At 42.6% G+C, this 21,422-nt stretch overlaps 1 protein-coding gene across 3 annotated transcripts in view; it reads left to right on the plus strand.

The window, feature by feature from the left end:
- The window catches only part of invs (inversin), a 202,741-nt gene that overhangs the window by 46,598 nt on the left and 134,721 nt on the right, over positions 1 to 21,422 (plus strand). For all 3 annotated transcript variants that reach the window (XM_039737489.1, XM_039737491.1, XM_039737490.1), the window contains one exon: positions 12,792 to 12,927. In XM_039737489.1, the coding sequence (XP_039593423.1) occupies positions 12,792 to 12,927 (136 nt within the window). The remainder of the gene's footprint in view (positions 1 to 12,791; positions 12,928 to 21,422) is intronic.

Consider the following 21,422-nt stretch of genomic DNA (forward strand, 5'->3'; position numbering starts at 1 on the left):
GTGTGAATGCTTTTGTCAGACACAGTCCTGTGCTTTCAGCTGTTAGTCGTGTGAATGCTTTTGGCAGATGCACTTCTTGTGTTCTCAGCTCTTCTATATCTTATCAGGACAATAATTTTATATGTTCTAGATGACACGTCAACAACTAAGCGAAGAAGAAAGAGCATGGACAAACATTTGAAAAAGTCGGTTTATTAGAGAGAAAAAAAACGATATTCACTCACAGGCAGTAATACGTTGTGTTGTAACAATGTAAGTCCAAAAACTTGATCAAAATTCAATGCGATCTTAAAGAAAAGTTAATTCCAAATATTGCTTTTACTAAAGTTTTAAAGTAAAAGGGAAAAATAATGTATATGTAACAATTCACATGAAAATAATAATAATTTGTTTTACCAGCAAAGAAAAGGGCTTAATGCAAGAAAATAAAGAAATAAAAAAAATAAATGTCAACATTTAAGAAAAAATAAAAAAGAAATCTACAAAATCAAGAAAAACTAAAACAAGAAAAGTTGCAAAATAGAAATATATATATATATATTTTTTTTTTGTACATTTAAAAGACAAAAGCAAAATCAACTAAAACTAGTTTAAAAAAAAAAAATGAAGTCCATATCCAAAAGCCAATATTATTAAAAAAGAAGAACATTTAAAATTAAATGAATGGAGTTGAGAAAAATAGATGAAAATCAGAGATCAAAATGGAGCCGAAGAATGCAACACAAAGGTTAATGCCAGTGCCAAAACTATTGCCTAATCAGGAATATTGCTCCACTATTATCGTTAATCCCAATTACATAAAATGCAGTGGGAAAATAAACTAACAAAATGGAAATTCACACAATGAAGGAAAGCAAAATAAAAAAGAAAGAAACAAAACCCAGTTAGAACCATGAGAGCCACCTGATTGTGGTGCCTATGGCAGTATTGACTATAAGGCACCAAACAGCCCTTTGACATGATGCCAGTCCATTGCAGGGCCTAAATGCAATTAGGTATTTTAAATTGCAAAGTAATGCTAATATTGAGACTTCTGTTTGAGAACTTTGATATCATCTTGAATTAGAAACAAAGATTTTTTTCTCCTATGTATTTTCTTTGTGTGACATAAAATAACATTTTGGAGTGGAGATGTAAAAACACAAGATATATTCTTAAGTATGTATTCGCTAAAGACTATATGGAGTAATGGTTAACAAACTAACCTACCAGTCATACAGAACTCATAAGTGTGCTATTATGCTTAGTAGTCCCTTCGCTTGAGCACTACTGGTTCAGTACCATACAATGTAATTTTATTTATTCTTTAACTGTGCTAAAATAAATTTGATTCTTTCCTGGTTTCCTGTTTTTTTCATTTTTTGCCTGTTTTTTTTTTTGCCATGAATTTGTTAAATATTTTCAAATTTCATGTGGAGGTGCATTTGAGACAGAAGGACAACAAAGTTTGATGCGTCTTTGACAAACTGTAAATGGACACACAGTTTTGAAGTGTGCAGATACTTGGTCAGCCATATTGTTCAAAAGACGAAAGTTTCTAAACCATCACAATTACACAGAGTCTCCATTCTGTCAAATTCTGTGTAAATTCTGTGTAAAAAGTAAAATGTTACATTTTCCATGAAGTCACAAAAATAGCTCTAGAACAGCATTTATGGATCTGTACATTTCAGGATCTGTACTTTCAATTTTCAGACCTCCCCACTGTGTGTTCAAACCTAACATTTTTACTTCCTATATATATTACTTTACTTTTACTTACAGTACTTTAAATTGTATCTACTCAAATCTGCCCAAGCCTGTATGCTGTCTAAGTCCCTCTGTAATGATTCAGTGGATTCTAGATTATCTGCCAATCCACCTATTTTGGTGTCATCTGCAAACTTAACCAACTTGTAACTTATGCAGCATTCCTATCCAAATCATTTATATATATATATATCTGTGGCCCGAGCACCTCACCCTTGTGGAACACCATTCTAAACATCAGCCAATTCTGATAATGTTCCTTGCACAATAACCCTTGTGAACGGTACCCGGGCACAGACAGGCGGACATCTTGTTGTCAAAACCACCACACGTTTATTTATAGAATATTTACACAATTATTTGGTCACAAAGACCCCAAACAATGGTCACAAAGACCCAGTCACGTGCACCAATACCCCAAACACTCAAACACAAAGTCCTGGCCACAATGCCTTTCTTCGGGCCGCCTCCACTCTCCACTGCTTCGTCCTCCTTCCACCCGACTCCAGCCCTGAATGACGGGAGACGGCCCCTTTTATGGAGGACCCAGATGAGCCCCAGGTGTTCCCGGCAATCTTCTGGCCACGCCCCAGCGTGGCGGAAGTGTCGGCTGTCCTCCCGGCTGCCCCGGCACCGCCCAGTCTTCCCCCAGCACTTCCTGGTGTGGCAGGAGTGCTGGGGAAACAAATCCCCAAGGCATTGGGCGCTCCTGGCGGTGGCCACGGGCCCCTACAGGGAAGAGCTTCCAAGCCCTTGACCCGTGGCTCCCAAAGCAACCCGGAAGGCGAACCCCACGTGGTCCAGGCCGGGCTCTGACCCCTTCCGTCCCTCCTGGCGCCCCGGCCGGGTCATAGCCCCTGGCATCCCTGACAGTGCCCCACAGCCAGCAAGACCACTCGTGGGTAAGAGCGACCCGTCCCGCGAGGGCAGCAGAGCTCAAACGGGTCCCACTCGAGGATAGCCGGGGTCCGTCCCGCACTCCTAGCAGGGACAGGGGCGGAGACACAATCTGCGCACCAACCCATGGTGCATCCCTGTGCCTCGCACAGGTTGTGCTCCCCTTTACCGCACCCCGGGCCTCCTCGGTAGGCACCCCTCCGGGACCTCCACGCCTTTGTTCTGAGCCACTCGCTCCCCGCTGGCTCCTCCAGCTGCGAGCGCACCTGCGCACCGACAGAGAGATCCTTCTGCAGACGGCCCGACATCAGAGGGCTGTTCCGCCACGAAGGGTTCCTTCAACTCGCCGGGTCCGCCCCTACAAAGAGAACACAGGGGCAGAACCGCTGCCAAAGCACCCAGCTCGTGCCACGACGGGCAGCGCTCTCCAACCGCACCCCGCACTTGCCTGATCGGCACCCTCTCCGCGCTTCCGTGTCCCTCTCGACGATGGAGTCGCCGGCACCGCCCGCTCTCTCTCCGCCGCCTCAGGGATTCCCTCTGCTCTCCCAGAGGGCAGCCAGCCACACGCTGCACCCAGCAACGCGTGCTCACCTTATCGGAGGAATCGGCACCCAGCCTCTTATTCCTCCGTTCACTCTGGGACGCCATGACGGTTTGAGACTCCTTATGGAATAAAAGGCGCTCTGTCCCGCCTGCGTCCCTATAGTGCGGCGCAAGACCGCAGCCACTCGGGCGGAGGGCGCTAGGACCCGGGCACTTAGCAGCCCGCTTCCTTCAGCGCCCTCACGGACTCCCCTCGCCAGCATGCAGTCCGCGGCGCCGCACTCCTGTCGGAGGGCTGCTTACTCGAACTGCTCATTGTCTTCACAGCCTTTTCAGCAGACCCTCCCATATGCTTTACGGAGTCGGCTGTACTCACCGCCTCCGCTGTACCTCTCGCTGGAGATTCCAGCGTCGCGCCGTCCCGCTGTCGATAGAACGTTCTCAGCGCCAGCAGCGCCTTCCTCTCCAGTACCAGCACCTCAGCCCGGAGGGCACATAGCACCTGTAACACACGCTGCCCGGGCGGGCTGAAGGGACGCCCAGCTCCGCCAAAGCAGCCGGCAAAGACAGGAAGTTAACCGACGCTGAGCCTACCTGACTGTCGGCCTCCGACGCCGCCACTTCCTGTGGGCCTTCTCCTCCGCCCAATCGGGTCTCCCCTGCCCGTGATGGACATTCCCTGGTCCCGCCTCTCTACAGTCATCGGCGGGCACGCAAGACACACCGCCCAATCGCGGCCTGTCAGGGGGAGGGACTTCCGGTCCGCGGCCATCTTGGCTCCCTTTCTGCGGCGGCGACGCGCTTGCCGGCAGCCTCGCTGTTGCCAGCGCCTCGAGCTGCAGCGTCTCCTCCTTCGCAGCCCTCGCGGCTGCCGCTGTGCTGCCGGAGCCCCGCAAACCAGCATGCGCCCGCCACTGACGCGGATCCGGAGGTCCCTGCCTGAAAAAACAAAACACGCCCGCCCCAAGGGCCGGCTGCCGATAGGCAGGGAACTCACCTCCCAGGTCCCGCCAAACCGAGGAAACGCCCTCGGCGTGGCCTCTCTGGACGCCATGCCGCCCCGGCGCTTCCAGTAACGGGCTTCGCTGGAGAACGCTGCACTCTTCCAATGCACGCCGCCCGCCCGCTTCAGGGAATAACGGCCCTCCTGCGGACCCCTGGCGGTCCGTGGGGTTCCTTTACCCCGCGGGGCTGTGTGCACGCAGCACCCGCGGTATGCGTGGGTGGGGGCCCCTGCTGCACCGGCCGCCCACAACAATATTTTTATGAACAGGTCTCCGCCTTGAAACAGGCGGAGCATCCTGCCGGCTACGCCAGATGTGAACGGTACCCGGGCACAGACAGGCGGACATCTTGTTGTCAAAACCACCACACGTTTATTTATAGAATATTTACACAATTATTTGGTCACAAAGACCCCAAACAATGGTCACAAAGACCCAGTCACGTGCACCAATACCCCAAACACTCAAACACAAAGTCCTGGCCACAATGCCTTTCGGGCCGCCTCCACTCTCCACTGCTTCGTCCTCCTTCCACCCGACTCCAGCCCTGAATGACGGGAGACGGCCCCTTTTATGGAGGACCCGGATGAGCCCCAGGTGTTCCCGGCAATCTTCTGGCCACGCCCCAGCGTGGCGGAAGTGTCGGCTGTCCTCCCGCTGCCCCCGGGCACCGCCCAGTCTTCCCCAGCACTTCCTGGTGTGGCAGGAGTGCTGGGAAACAAATCCCAAGGCATTGGGGCGCCTCCTGGCGGTGGCCACGGGCCCCTACAGGGAAGAGCTTCCAAGCCCTTGACCCGTGGCTCCCAAAGCAACCCGGAAGGCGAACCCCACGTGGTCCAGGCCGGGCTCTGACCCCCTTCCGGTCCCTCCTGGCGTCCCGGCCGGGTCATAGCCCCTGGCATCCCTGACACCCTCTACTTCCTTTGTCTGAGACAATTTTGCACCCATCTACAAACCTCACCCTGAGCTTCCACTTCTTTTAGTTTGATGCCCAACCTCTTGTGTGGCACCTTATCTTATGCTTTCTGAAAGTCCTTGTAAATAATATCACATGCTCTACTTTGATCATAGCCTTTTGTTTCTTTCATGTTGAACCCATGCTGACTGTTCAGTAAAACTCCTGTTCTTACCATGTGTTGCTCAGTCGTATCCTTAATATCTTACATTCATTTTCATGTGATGCAGGCTAAGCTTACCGGCCTATAGTTGCTTGGATCTGCACGATCACTCTTTTTATATAATGGGATAATATTTGCCATTTTACAGTGCTTCAGAATTTCCCCAGTGTACAGTGGCTTCCTAAAAATATGTGTCAAGAACTTCTTTAAGAACTCAAGAATAAATATTGTCTTGTCCAAGACATTTGTTTAATTTCAGCCTATTTAATCTCTGCAGTATTTCTCGCTCTACAATTTCTCAGTCACTACATACCTCCTTAGTAGTGCCTTTTACCACTGGGAGGCTATCTACTTTCTCACTTGTGAAGACCTCAGAAAAATGCAAGTTTAGAGCATTCACTTTTTCATTATCTTTTTTTTTTTTTTTTTTTTTAATTCCCCTTTATTACTCCTGATGTACTTCACCTCCTCCTTGAGTGTTCTTTTACTACTAAAATACTAAAAGAATCTCTTTGGGTCATCTTTCGCCTTATCGGATATATTCCTCACTAGTTGCCTTTTAGCCTCCCTCATATCATTAATGTTTGCCCTCATGTTCTCATGTGTTTTTTAAAATTTCCTACAAATTCCAAATTTAGATATGTACATGTCCTGCATTGCTTGTAAAAAGTTTTACTGCTCCTCAACTGTCTGCACACTTAAAAGCTTATCCCAGTCTATCCTCCTTAGATTTTGCCGCATCTGCTCAAAATTTGCCCTACCTAAGTTAAACCTAACAGTTTTAGTCTTTGTATGCACTCTTCCAGAACACTAAGAATTATCTGTTATGGTCACTTGACCCTAATGGTTTAATCACCTCTACACCATCAATTACCTGATTGTTACAAAGTATACATCCAGACAGGCTTTCCCCATGTGTTGGTTCTTTAACATACTGTATTAAAAAACAGTCACTGATTACTTGTAAAAACTCCTGTTCTTGTGGTCCCCTGTTTTTTCAAGGTTATCCAAGTTAATATTCAGGTTGTTAAAGGCCCCCATGACTATAATCTTCCCCTGTAAACTTGCCTTTTTAATATTACTAAAAAGATGTGCATTGAAATTACTGTCTCCATTGGGGGGTCTATAACTCACTCCTTAAATAATACCTCTTTCTCCAATGTTTTCCAGACAAAGTACTTACTGAGATGGGGCTCATTGTTCACCTGAATAGGACTTGTGCTTAAATTCTGTGTGACGTAAACAATAACCCTACCTCCTTTTCTGTTCTGTGTATCTTTTCTAAAAGTGTATCCCTCTATGTTATACTCCACCCCATCTTTGTTATTTAGTTACATTTCTGTTTTTGCTATAATATCATAATTATGCTCCTCCAACTCACGTTTTATTTTTGGTACTTGCAGCATTAAGACAAGATATTTTTTATTGAATTACTCCTTTTACTTTTACATTTAAACCTTAGTTAAAATTTACATTACTGTGCATTTTTATTTTTACACTATTGTTTGTTCCTCCATATACAGTTCTAAACCTGGCATGTTCTGAACTCCTTGCCCCCTCATACCCTAGTTTTAACAATCCTCAACAAACCTACTCCTATGCCTCCCCAACACATTGTTGGCCCTCTGGTTAAGATGTAACATGTCGTGGAGGAACAAGTCCCATCTGTTCCAAAAGGAGTCCTAATGTGCCATAAACATACCCTTTGAGACTACATAGACTCTGAATGAATGAATGAATGAACAGTCAAAACCTTTGGCTCACATCATATTCTATTGTAAGAGGGTCATACCAATGGGTCTGGTAAAGTGATGATGGTGACATGGTCTATAAGTGTTGTGTCATTTTGAATTACTGTGACTGGAGAAAGTCACAACATAATTGACCTTGAGTTGTTGGGTTTGATCAGTTTTTTGTCCATTATTTTAGAGATTCACCCAAACCCACTTTTTTAACAACCCAAATATAATTTACAATTCTGGTGTTATTAATATTAGACAAATATATGCATATACTGTGAAGGACTGCCATACAGGTTAGGTACCTGCTTTGCATTGACTGCTATTGTGATAAGATCTAGCCTTCAGCAATTCTTAAATTAAGCAGGTTCATAAAATGAAGAGATTAATGAATGTGTGTACATATTTATATGTATTTTTGTGTTTTTATAAAATCTGCTGGACTCGATTTATGAATGAATGAATAAGACTGTATTAAGTAATTATTTTGCAGAATAATGCTTGAAACATTTAGAAATGACAATGTAGCAATATTAGTGTACTTTAAATTACAAAATACAAATAATTTCAACTAAAACGAATTATAGGTATGTATGGAATTTTGACCTTAGATTTGAACATCCTACAGTTTTTTGATAATGATAACAATATCTCATAGAGCTGGAAAAGGCATAATGATGGTGTGAAACTTGCCACTAACTAATGATTGATCTATCAGCAGAGACATGCTGTTTTTACTGAGAATGTGACTTGGAGTTTCACGTCTCCCTCCCTATAGCTGTGCTCTCTGAGACAGTATGGCTGTGAGAAGTACTTAGAACAGTAGGAATTATAATCAATGGCTCTATCACTCAGTTAAACAAACTGCAGCTGATCTGTCAGCTTAACTGTGATCAGGCTTATTGCATGGTTGTGCATGCTGCTGGTTATACTTAGTAACACATTCATGTGAAAGTAGAAAATGATTGGAAATGGTGACAAAGTCTGTACTTTGCAGCACTATTCCTTAGTGCTGGTGACAGCTGCTACATCATCCTCGTCAAAACTAGTTTGCTTTGTTCATAAGAAAACAAACAACTTGCTAAACTTGCTACATGAAAATTTTTCGAAGTTCAGTTGATATATGTAGAATTGCCTTAAGTCAACTCTGCCATAACCCGAGACTTGCCTGTCTGTGTATGTTTGTATGAATGCTCCAGAGTCAGAATATGTTATAGAGTATAAACACCATAGAGATTGTGGTGGTATGTTGGTTAGCACACTTGTCTTTTAATGAAGAAACCTGTGTACGATTCCTGCCATCACACTTTTTCTTTTATCAAGCATTTCCTTCATTATTTTTGTCACTACTTTTGTTCCAGGAGTTAGTTTTTACAATTAGGGATTCTTTGCATCAGAGAAAAAAGCTAAGCATATTGTATACAAAGAAACTTTCCAGTTATAACAGTAGTCTTGTACTAAAGGCAAATTGTTTAAAGGTAATAAAGTTTGGTATAATTTGTAATTATTTTTTTCTTTTCTACTTTACCACTTTCTCACCCTGGCAACAGCAAGTAACTTGGGTAAAATATGCAGTGCTTGGAAAAAGTATGCTTTCTCTACCCTTTTTAGCGTACATAGTTTACATACACAACTTGGGATTTTGATCAATTTAACTGGAATTTTTTTAGCTGTAAATCAAATTTATGTTATAGTCCTGCCCAGCTCAGAAACACCGTAAAACACTAAAAAATGTAAAATTCGAAAAACTGAAATATAATCAATTTGTAAGTTCATTCTCCCTGTTCAGTTCTTGGTTGAACCACCTCTTGTAGTTATTATTGCCAAGTAGTCTTATTGGATAATTCTGTATTAATTTTGCACAATGCGATGAAGTCAGATTTGTCCATTCGTCCCTGCAGAATTACTTAAATTGTGCCATATTAGTTGGGGAGCCGAAATGGACAGCAGTTTTTAGGTCTGGCCACAAATGTTGAATGGGGTTAAGGTCAGAACCTGACTGGACCTAACCACCCCATTGTTGCTCTGATAGTGTGTTTGGGGCCATTGTGCTGTTGAAAGACTAATGTCCTTCCCGGTTCAGTCTTTCTGTCAGAGGAGGGCAAGTTTTCCTCTGGATGCGTCTATATTGTGCAGTATTTATCTTTCCATCAGTCCTGACCAGATTGCCAGTCCCTGCTGCTGAACAGCATCCCCAGAACATGATGCTGTCATAGCACATTTTAAAGCTGGGATGGTGTTATCCGGCTGATGTCAAGTGTCAGGTTTATACCACACATATCGATTAGTGTTCAAGCCAAGAAGTTCCACATTAGTCTCATCAGACCAGAAGAATTCTGGACACATCGTTGCAGTATTTTCCAAATGTTGTTTCACACATTTTTTGTGCGTATTTTTTTGGATATAGAAACATATATGAAAGATACTGTATGTAGATATATACATAATTGAAACAACACATTAAACTAACATTTTGAACAAAATGCAAGTACTTTGGTTCTATACTTTAAAATGCTTTTTACTAGTCCACTTTGCAGGCATCACGGCCCATTGTTCACTGGGAATCTCCCTGCATTAAAATGGGAGCAAACTGGCTTTTTCTGTAGCTAGACTATTTACGTGATTCATTCATGTGACTTGTACCCACTGATTTCAAATTGACAAACCAAAGGTCTATTTTGCTTCTGGCTGCTTCATTGAAACAAATCTGATGGACTCTTGTTATAGTAGAGGACTCCTTTAAGCTTCTGACCATCATGCAGAATGTTTTAGGAATCAATGCAGAACTGACGGATGATTTCTGTTTTTCTACCAAATCACTTTCTAAAATATGCGAAGTTAAAGAAGCATGCTCATCATCTGTGATGTGCTGGTACTTTTCTGACTGTTATGTGGTTTCTTACACTTTTTGCTTTTTATCTTAAAAAAGTCATCATATTGACTGTAAAATAAAAGCTTTAGCCTCTCTCTGTGGGACCCCATGCAATATGAAATCGACCTATTTGAGGCAGGTAAAGATGAAAAGCAAAGCTTCCAACTGTGCTGCAGTTAACAAGTCAGAAAGTAGAGCTCACTTTGAGTAGGAGGCTGAAGCCTTTGTAGCCTGTTTATTCAGAGCTACTTGAATGTGCAAATATATATCTCTGGCATTAAATTCACACAGATTATTGATTTCTTCAATTTGTGTGATTGTTCCGAAATCTTTACATTCTTATATATATTCCATTCATTCCCTTCCTTTAAATATCAGTGTTTGAGCACACTGATAATGCAAATATTTGGGTTATGTGAAGGTGTGGTCGCTATATATGTTGTTGCCTCACAATTCTTAGGTCCCAACTCGGTATGTGGCTTGGCTGTATTCTTCCTGATGTTTATTTACATTTATTTATTTAGCGAAAGCTTTTGTCCAAAGTGACTTAAAACATTTAAGATACAATTGGTTACATATCTTTTTGTTTTTCCAATTAGAGCACAGGCAGGTGAACTGACTTGCTAAGGGTCACATAGTGTCAGTGGTGGGATTTGAAACCCCAACCTCTTGGGTCCAAAGCCTTAACCACTACGCCACACTGCCCATATTTACATGGGTTTTCTAGATGACATCTGTTTTCTTTGTAGAATCCAAAGTTTGCTAGATGACTGTCCATTGGCCAAGTCTGGGTTAGCCATTCAGTCTTCTGGCACCCCACCTAAGGTTGATTTCTGTCTCCTGGCCTTGTCCTGTCTATGTTATGGCTCCCTTTGAACACTAGAATTCTTGAAGCCTACGGAAAAACTCCTAATCCCGACCCACCTTAAATCCCTTCCCACCTCTTCATCAGCGTCTTTTGTTTTGTAAACGTGTCGATCAGCACAAGCAGCAAGCAGCCTGCTGTCCCATCCCCCACCGAAGGTCCCAAGTTCGAGACCGGGTGCTCTGCGGTTTGAGTAGTGAGTTGCTATTAATATTATTTCTACAGTAGAATAAAAACATACATGCTAGTGTTTAGATCTGACAGCACCATGGTGATGGTGTATGAGCCCAAAAAGAAAAAGCCTTATACCAGCTGTTACAGACTGAAATCAAAGGCTTCTTGTTTTTGGGCGCATACACTGTCAGCACAGTGCTGTCAGATCTAAACACTAATGAGTGAATTACTTGAAACCCAAAACCTTCGGTTTATAAGGCAGCAGTTCTTACCTCTGCACCATTCAAGAATATGTATAAACTCCCTGTCGATTGACATTTGAGCATGGGTTTGTAACTCATTAACATCAACATGTAAATCGAATGTTTTTTTTTTTTTTCTTTGGTTATATTCTTGAATAAAAGCACACGTGTGTATTTGATATTTGGACTAAAGTCTTCACATATTATACACTTCTCATCATTAATACTACATGGAAAATGTTTCTGCTTTAGGTATATGTTCAGCATTTTGCACATTTCCTTTCATTCTACACTTACCCAGATCTTTGTAAACACGGAACACACATGAAATGCATGTATTCCAAATAACGATATACTGTATTATTTACCCTATACAACTCCAGGCACATCACACAACGATAAGGAGCCTTGGTTGAACTGGGAGGTGTTTTTGCCCGCGAGGTGAGATCTGCCAAGGCAGGGGATGGCAGGCTGTTTGCTGCTTATGCTGATTGACACATTTACAAAACAAAAGGCACTGATGGTGGAGGTGCGAAGGGATTTAAGGTACACCGGGATAACGAGTTTTTTCATAGGCTTCAGAAATTCTAGGGTTAATTGTCTAATATATACAATATTCTGCTGTGCACACTCTAGCATCTAGCCAGAGTCTTGTGTTTTCACTCGTGGCAGCCTATCACTGCTGTGTTCTCAGAGTTACGCCGTCATTCTTTTGGCTAACGCAAAAGCATTGCATACTTTTAGTATTTAGTACATGTTTTTGTATTTGCATGTACTATAACTGACCAACCTTTGTGACAGACAAATTTCTGTACAAAATGACAGACTTTGTAAATTCCTTCCTCGGTTCTTGTTACTCTTTAGAATGGGTAATAATTTGGGTGGACCAAGTTGTTTTTTTTTTTTTCTTTTTTTTGGCGGTCATCTTCTGCTGATTGATTGAACCTCTTATTGAATTAGATAGATGTGTACTGCTCCCCTGTATGCTGTTTTAGAAATTAAAACCATGGTGAGCAAGCCTGATCCTTAAAGTCTGCAAAAGCTACAGGCTTTTGTTGCAGCATTCTAACAATCAGCAGCTGATCTGAGCCTGTAATGAAAACTCTTGTCTAATTCAGTTCCCTTTTTTTTTTATTTTTTTTTTTATAAAGATTCCAGCAATTAACATATTCTGCTAAGGCTGCCTTAACCTAAATATTAGTATAAGTTTTTTATTGCTTTTGAGATCATAGCACTACATTTTTACTGCCCAGTCACCTACAGGAATGTTTGCAGAAATGTTAGATCATTAGATGACCAAATGACATTGCTAATAATGATTAATAATTTAACAGTAACAGTGGAAACAGAACAATGACTTCAATGGCAGGAAATATTTTAGTGAATTTCAGTTAGACAATTCAAACGATCACAACAATGAATCCAAATAAGTAAACTGTTGTTTTACAGTTAGTTTGATATTGTTTAATTTGAGGTCATAGGTAGCCTTTAAATCTTGGCATTAAGGTTAAATTTAAGGTCATTTCAAAGAGCATTGTGTACAAACCATGCAAATTTTTTAGTATTTATATTTTTTTGTATTTAGGCCACTGTGATGCCTGCTCCTGAGAGGTGCATGTCAGCTTCTGAAGTATCCCCGTCTAGCAGCTCCAATCTGGCTTCTCCTGTCCATGCAGCTGCCATCAATGGAGATAAAGCATCTCTCCACAAACTTATTGCTGGTGAGTTAACCTAGAATATGTATAACTGAATCTGTACTGAAGTAAGTAGTCTGCTTTTGAATCAGCTGTTTTGATTTATCAATTTTTAAGCATGCTTATTCCCATTTAGAGTCTTGAGTGTACCATTGTGTGCACGATTGTCAAACATATATACATACTTTATATATATATATATATATATATATATATATATATATATATATATATATATACACACACACACACAATTTAAAACAAGTTCATGGACATCTCACCTCGCAGTTGTTGGAATGCTTTTGGCAGACACACTTCATGTGCTCGCAGCTCTTAAAAATGTTATACATTCTAGATAGCACGTAAACAGCTAAGCGAAGAAGAAAGAGCAGCTCGTCGAAAAGAGGCACGAAAGCATTGGAGAAAAAAGAAGGCAATAAAGGATGCACAAGAGACCAATAATAATCTATGTGTAAATTCAGAAAATAAGGAAAATAATAATCAGCCCGGACGTCCCGTGAGAGACACTTTATTGTCCCACAAGACAAAGCAGTGAGACCAAAGGACAGCAGCTGTACAGGCTTTGAAATGATCGACACGCAGTGCAACAAGCAGAACAAGCAGCTCGGCAGCAGGAGCAAAAAGACAGCAGCTGATCGACTGCATCCTATTGGCATGCATTCAGCCCCCACTTCACAACGCGAGCAGCAAAGATCCGAAGTGGTAGGCACTTAGCGTGCCCTGGAGGTGGGGGGGTAAGCAAGCGAAGCGAGGACAGTTGCTGTACAGGCTTTGAAATGATTGATGCACAGTGTGAAAAGCAGAACACGCAGCATGGCAGGAGGAGCAAAAGACAGCACGTGAACTGCCCAAATCTCCAAAGTGTGCGTTCAACCACCACCTTCACAACGTGAGCAGCAGAGACGCGAAGAGGCTACGAGGGGGTGGGCTCGCAAAGCGAGCAGGGGTCAAAGCCCCCTAGTGTGTTTGTGTGTATATGTGTATGTGTATGTGTGTATGTGTGTGTATATATATATATATATATATATATATATATATATATATATATATATATGTATGTCCTTAATCCGTTCCAGATCCTTTCAAACAGGATGTATACCAAACAAATTTTTCCCATAAGAAATAACGGGAAAATGATTAATCCGTTCCCATGAAAAAAAATCCTATTGTTATTGGCATATTATACATTGATGGGGTTGTATAAAATAATTTAAACACTGCTTAATACTAAAATACATAAATACAAAAGCAATTAGATGAAATAAATGAAAATTTAACCTCACTTTACTTTTTAATAACCGTCGTTCTCGGCAAACGGTATGCAACAGCCATGTCCCGGATACGCATGCCACCTTCATACTTTTCAACAATCAATTCAAATTTACGTGAAAAAACAGAAAATTACGTTGTGACAATGCGGGTTTGCTGTATGCTCCCATCTGTTGTCGGGGAGCCCTTGAACCCTACACCGTCTGTAATGTGCCTTACTGCTAACCTCATCGGTGCAAAGTGCTTTTATTAAAACAACTAGCAGAATACCCATGCTTCGCAGCGGAGAAGTAGTGTGTTAAAGAAATTATGAAAAAGAAAAGGAAACATTTTAAAAATAACATAAGATGATTGTTAATGTAATTGTTTTGTCATTGATATGAGTGTTGTTGTCATATCTATCTATCTATCTATCTATCTATCTATCTATCTATCTATCTCTCTCTCTCTCTCTCTCTCTCTCTATATATATATATATATATATATATATATATATATATATATATATATATATATATATATATATATATATATATATATATATATATATATATATAGATATATATATATATATATATATATATATTTATATAGATATATATATAAAAATACCCGCGCTTGGCAGCGGAGAAAAAACAAAAGGAAACATTTTAATAATAACGTAACATGATTGACAATGTAATTGTTTTGTCATTGTCATGAGTGTTGCTGGCATATATATATATATATATTGTAATAAATCAAGAGTCTCTTCAAACTAGAAAAGGTTTGGGGGTTTTGTCCCCATATATTGTCGCCCAGACAGAGAAATGAAAAAGCTGATTCAAAATGACTTTACAGTACAAAGTGAATACATGACTGCAACAAGATGGCGTTTTTATAACAGATGGGATGATGGGAAAGGAAATGGTTGTCAGGAAGTGATGATTGAGGCGGGACCATGGAACCAATGTCACCAAGAGTAGACCAGAATAATCGAGTGTGGAACCGAAATGACGCCATCAGACTGGAACCGGAAGTGACGCCAGCGGCCATTTTGGATTTGAACTGGAAAGTGTTTTATTTTTCTTCCGGTTTTCTGTAGATAGAAAGAGGTTCAGGTAAGTACCACGTGATAAACCCTTGTCTCGCGAGATTTCACTCACCTTTAGGCTCTTTGACTGCCTCCTACTCGCACGCAGTGTGACATGACCCCCTCAGCCCAGACCCATCCGTCGGGCGATCTGCACCGAGAGGTCGTGGACCCGGAGAGAGCATCTGCGTTGGCCTGTAAGGAACCCCTACGATAAGTAACGCTAAAACGGTATGGTTGAAGATCCAAAAACCACCTAGTGACACGAGGATTGACTCCGATGAAGGGACATCCACTGTAAAGCGGCATGATCCGCTATCAGAGTGAACTCTCGCCCCAATAGGTAGTACCTTAATGATGTAATAGCCCACTTGATCGCCAGAGCCTCACGCTCCACCGCAGCATACTTCATCTCCCGGTCCAGCAGTTTCCGGCTCAGATACATAATGGGGTGTTCAGCACCGTCGATACATTGGCTCAACACGGCACCCAATCCTGTGGCCGATGCATCGGTCTGGAGAACAAAGGAAGAGAAAAATCAGGAGATTTTAATACAGGTGCTGACGTAAGGGCCAATTTTAAGTCACCAAATGCTTTATCTACTTTATCATCCCATACCACTTTAACAGGTGCTCGCTTCTTTGTCAAATTGGATAAGGGCGTAGCAATTTCTGAGAAATGAGGTACAAACGACGATAGTATCCAGCTAATCCCAAAATGCTTGTACTTGCCGCTATTTATCGGACGGGCCAATTAATGATGGCATCAATTTTAAGACATTGTGGCTTCACGACACCTCCCCCCACTAGGTAGCCCAAATATTTGGCTTCTTTCAATCCAAAGAAACATTTCTTGATTAATACGCAGCCCTGCTGCTGCCAGTGTGGAAAGCACCGTTTTCACCTGCTGTACATGATCCTTCCATGTGCTGGAATAGATGACAACGCGTCATCTAGGTAGGCGCACAAAAGGAATTGTGGGGCCGTAGCAGTGTGTCTACCAGACGCTGGAAAGTAGCTGGCGCCGTGCAAACCAAATGGAAGGACCCTATACTGCCAATGTCCACTGGGAGTGCTAAACGCTGTTTTTCTTTGCAGAATCCGTTAAGGGAATTTGCCAATACCCTTTTGTCATGTCAAGGGTAGTTAGAATTGAGCGCTTCCTAGCCGATCGAGCAGGTCATCTACTCGCGCATCGGATACGCATCAAATTTAGAGACCTGATTGAGTCGCCGGAAGTCATTACAGAACCTCCAAGACCCATCGGGTTTAGAAACTAGAACAATTGGACTAGACCAAGGGCTATAGCTTTCTTCGATAACCCCTAAATCCAGCATTCGCCTAATTTCTAACTCCACTTCCGCTTTGCCTCCGAGTCTGTAAGGTCTCTCCCTGACAATCACTCCAGGGTCCGTAATAATATCATGTGCAATCAACGCAGTACGCCCAGGTAATTCGTCCACCACCTCAGGTACAGACAAGATAGCTTTTTCGAGATCTTGTCTCTGTTCGGGTGTCAAATCGGGACCAAAATTAAGTTTGGCACAGGACATAAAAAGTGAACTAGGCTGTCCGGAGGAGGGATCAGGCTCCCTTTCCTTCCACGGTTTCAGCAAGTTAATATGATATACTCTTTCACTCGGTCGACGATTAGGTTGTTTAACTAAATAGTCGAGACCTTTTCTTTCTTTAATTTCATAAGGTCCTTGCCAATGAGCTAATAATTTATAATGGGAGGTTGGGACTAATACCATAACACGATCACCCGGGACAAATTCGAATGGTGGTGTTTCTATTATAATAACGTGACTGTGCTGCTTGCGCTTTTCTAAATTATCTTTTAGGATAGGTCGGATTTTCTCTAGCCTATCGCGTAACTGCGCGATATATTCAAGAATATTTGAGGTAGGGAGTACCTCCTCCTCCCAACCTTCTTTTAACATGTCCAAAATCCCCCTGGGTTGTCTTCCATATAATAATTCAAAAGGAGAAAACCCTGTTGAGGTTTGAGGGACTTCCCTGTAGGCAAACAAAACGAGGGGAAGCAACTGATCCCAGTTTCTCCCGTCCTCGCTAACTACCTTGCGTAACATCTGTTTTAACGTCTGATTAAAACGTTCAACCAGTCCATCAGTTTGAGGATGATAAACTGATGTTTTTAGATGTTTTATCCTGAGTAATTTGGCCACTTCCCTGAACGTTTCTGAAGTGAAAGGAGTCCCTTGATCTGTTAAGACCTCTTTGGGGATCCCAACACGCAATATCCCTACTAATTCCCGTGCGATATTTTTGAATTGCTGAGCAAAGGAACAGCCTCTGGAAAGCGAGTGGCATAATCTACTAGAACTAAAATATATTTAAAACCTTTTAACGAGGGTTCTAATGGACCAACGAGATCTATACCTACTCGCTCAAACGGGATGTCAACAAGGGAAGGGGAATAAGAGGAGCTTTAGACCGTCTGGGTATCTGGCGAAGTTGACACCGGACATGAAGCGCAAAATCGCCTGACCTCCTCATTAATTCCCGCCAAAAAATCTGAGTTTTATTCTCTCCAAAGTTTTTCGAGCCTAGATGAGCTCCTAGAAGGTGGGCATGTGCTAATTCACATACGTTTAGCAAACCGCACGTGGAATTAACAGCAAAGCCCGCACCTCACCCTCGTGTTCTGCCACTCTATATAATAATTCATTTTAATTACAAAGAACGCATCGGTGGCATGGGATCTAGGTTTGTATAACCATCGGTAGATACTATTGCATTTCTTGCATTTTTTAATGAATCATCATTCCATTGTTCTCTTTTGAATGATGATGGGGTTAACCGAAATTGAGTTGCTAAGTTTTGAATAGGGTCTCTTTCGAGTTCAATGGGAGGGGCTATCGCCTCTACGTCTTCGGCGTCGACTGTATCAGTTCCCGCAGAGGACGATGGGACATCAACATTTTCGCACTGGGTACCCGTATGGATCCGTGCTACTGAGGGACACGGCGTGGAGGCAGTCGGAGCATTATTCTCCATTACTAAGCCTAAATTCTTTTTAGATGCAGTTACGTTCTTACCGCTGTTGATGTTATTCCAATCTCTTCCTAAAATGACTGGAAAAGGGGGATCGGGTAACACTGCCATAGCCATACTGGTTATTTTATGATCTAGCGATATTACACACCTGGCAGTTCTGTAATATTTAATATCCCCATGAATACATCTTAGACTAGTTTTCCCCTTAGTCCACTGTCGCGGTAATACGTAACGGCAGCAACAATGGAAATGTTACTCCCGGAATCAAACATTGCCCTTACCTTTCTACCATTTATTATAACTGCACCTGTATATGGAAGAGACAGAGGGTTATTCACTGCGGCACAGTACCTTTCTCCCTTCACTATCGAGCAATCCATAGGCTCGTAGGCACAGCTCGGGGACAGATGTCCAATCTCCCCGCACTTGAAACAGCGCGGGGGACCGGCTAGTCTGTCCCTTCTACGGACGGCAGGTTCGGAGTTTGTCGGGGGGGCTCAAAGGCTGCTCCACGTATCTGTTGGGTTCGGCGAGAAGACCGTTCCGATCGCCCCGATTTATAGGCTGCCCAATGACGCTCTGCTATTTGTATTAGGGTGTCCATATCCTCGAACGTGTGCTTTCTTATTTGTTGGGCGATGTGGTCAGGAGGGCATTCACGAAGGTTTCGCATGCCAGGAGCTCAGCCATTTTGTGGGAGGAATTTATATCGGGCGTAGCCAGCGACACACCTTACCCCAAGCTTCAAAGCCCTGAGTTCTTAGCGGCCTTTCTGGATCGAATTGCCACTCCCTCCACTCTCGCCTGTTGTTCTGCTGAAACGCCGTAGCGCTTGAACACCTCCGTTTTCAGAGCGTCATAATTGGCCGCCTGCTCCTCGGTTAAATCGTAATAAGCCCTCTGCGCCGTTCCCTTCAAATAGGGAGCCAGTAGGTATGCCCACTCCGACTTCGGCCACGCGTTCCGCTTAGCGGTACGCTCAAAAATCAAAAAGTAAGACTCGATGTCATCTTCTTCAGTCAAAGGGTTAACTGGATTGGCTGTGGCGAACCACCTCCGCCGTGCACCAGCACGAACGAGCCTCGGACTCTGCCAGTTGAGTCCTGGTTTCTCCCATCTGTATCTTCAATGTTTGAAGATCTCCCATGATGGTGTGAAGTACCGTATTGAGGTCCTGTTCTTCGCTCATGATGAACAATATCCTGCCGACTACGCCAATTGTAATAAATCAAGAGTCTCTTCAAACTAGAAAAAGGTTTGGGGGTTTTGTCCCCATATATTGTCGTCCAGACAGAGAAATGAAAAGTTGATTCAAAATGACTTTACAGTACAAAGTGAATACATGACTGCAACAAGATGGCGTTTTATAACAGATGGGATGATGGGAAAGGAAATGGTTGTCAGGAAGTGATGATTGGAGGCGGGACCATGGAACCAATGTCACCAAGAGTAGACCAGAATAATCGAGTGTGGAACCGGAAATGACGTCATCAGACTGGAACCGGAAGTGACGTCATCGTGGCCATTTTGGATTTGAACTGGAAAGTGTTTTATTTTTCTTCCGGTTTTCTGTAGATAGAAAGAGGTTCAGGTAAGTACCACGTGATAAACCCTTGTCTCGCGAGATTTCACTCACCTTTAGGCTCTTTGACTGCCTCCTACTCGCACGTGTGTGACAATATATATATATATATATATATATATATATATATATATATATATATACTAATAAAAGGCAAAGCCCTCACTGACTGACTGACTCACTGACTGACTCATCACTAATTCTCCAACTTCCCGTGTAGGTTTCATTTCGAAATTCTACGCATAATGGTCATAACTAGAAGCTATTTTTCTACATTTACTGTAATGGAGTTGAGCTTGAAAGCCATGGGGGGCGGAGTTTCGTGTGACATCATCACGCCTCTCACGTAATCACGCATTACGTAGAAAACCAGGAAGAGCTACAAAAAGCGCTGAAGAAAACATGCATTATATAATTAAGAAGGCAGCGAAGCAATTAGAAGCGAGCGAGTGACATATAAAACCATATTCAGTGGCTCACGTGAACTGGACGCAGTGCGCAGACAAAAAGCAACAGTTCCAAAGAGTGCTGAACAAAAACCGAATTACACTGCTATGCTCAAATAGACAAACCAAACGCCGTGGCGCAATAGTAGAGGCTTCGCCTCTAGCGCTGACTTCTGATGTTCGGTTCCCGAGAGGGGATGCACTAAGTATGTACGCGCACCTCGCATCCCCTTGGTTTGAGACGTATGAAAAAATATGTGGTGAACGCAGAAAGACAGATCACCAATTGAAGCTTTATGAATAATGGATACTTTATTCGCGATCAATGATTGTTTTGGTAAAGCTCAGTATACTCAATACTCAGTGTATTCATTACATGAACGGTAAAAAAGTAAGAGCGAGGGGAGGGTAACTTATTGAGGCACACAGGCAAAACCACAATAGCACGCGGGCTCGATGTACTGTAGTGCGCGTCAACTCGATCTGAATTGCGCGATCACATTCGAAAAATATTTCTTTTCAAGTTCTATTTAGTCCATATGTGTCAAACTCAAGGCCCACGGGCCACATCCGGCCCGGCGTGTAATTAGATAGATACTTTATTAATCCCAAGGGGAAATTCACAGCCTGCGAGATCATTTTATGTACTGTATTATTGTTATTAATGGCCCGGGGATATGAAGCGCTGGTAACACAATAAACTACAGATCCCATAATGCAGTGCTTCAGCTGCCTTGCCGAAAACTTACCGCGTTAATCAAGTCTAGCTTATGATGCTGCAAGTTATTGCGAAGCTAGCCCACACGATGCCGAAGAAAAAAGGTGATTCTGAACATAGAGCCTTTAAAAACCGATGGGAGGCTGAGTATATGTTTACTGACATTGCCGGTAAACCCGTGTGTCTCATTTGTAGAGCTAATGTGGCTGTAATTACAGAATTTACAGTAATCTAAGATGGCACTATGAGACAAAACATCAAGATAACCTGAAAGACCTGAATGCAATGCACAAGATACAGAAAGCAGAAGAGTTAAAGAAGAATCTGACACTTCAGCAGACGTTTTTACCCGTGCAAAATCACAAAGTGATTTCAAGTGAAGCTACTTTTGTGG

This window comes from Polypterus senegalus, chromosome 15 (genome assembly GCF_016835505.1).
Source record: "Polypterus senegalus isolate Bchr_013 chromosome 15, ASM1683550v1, whole genome shotgun sequence".
Lineage (NCBI taxonomy): Eukaryota > Metazoa > Chordata > Cladistia > Polypteriformes > Polypteridae > Polypterus > Polypterus senegalus.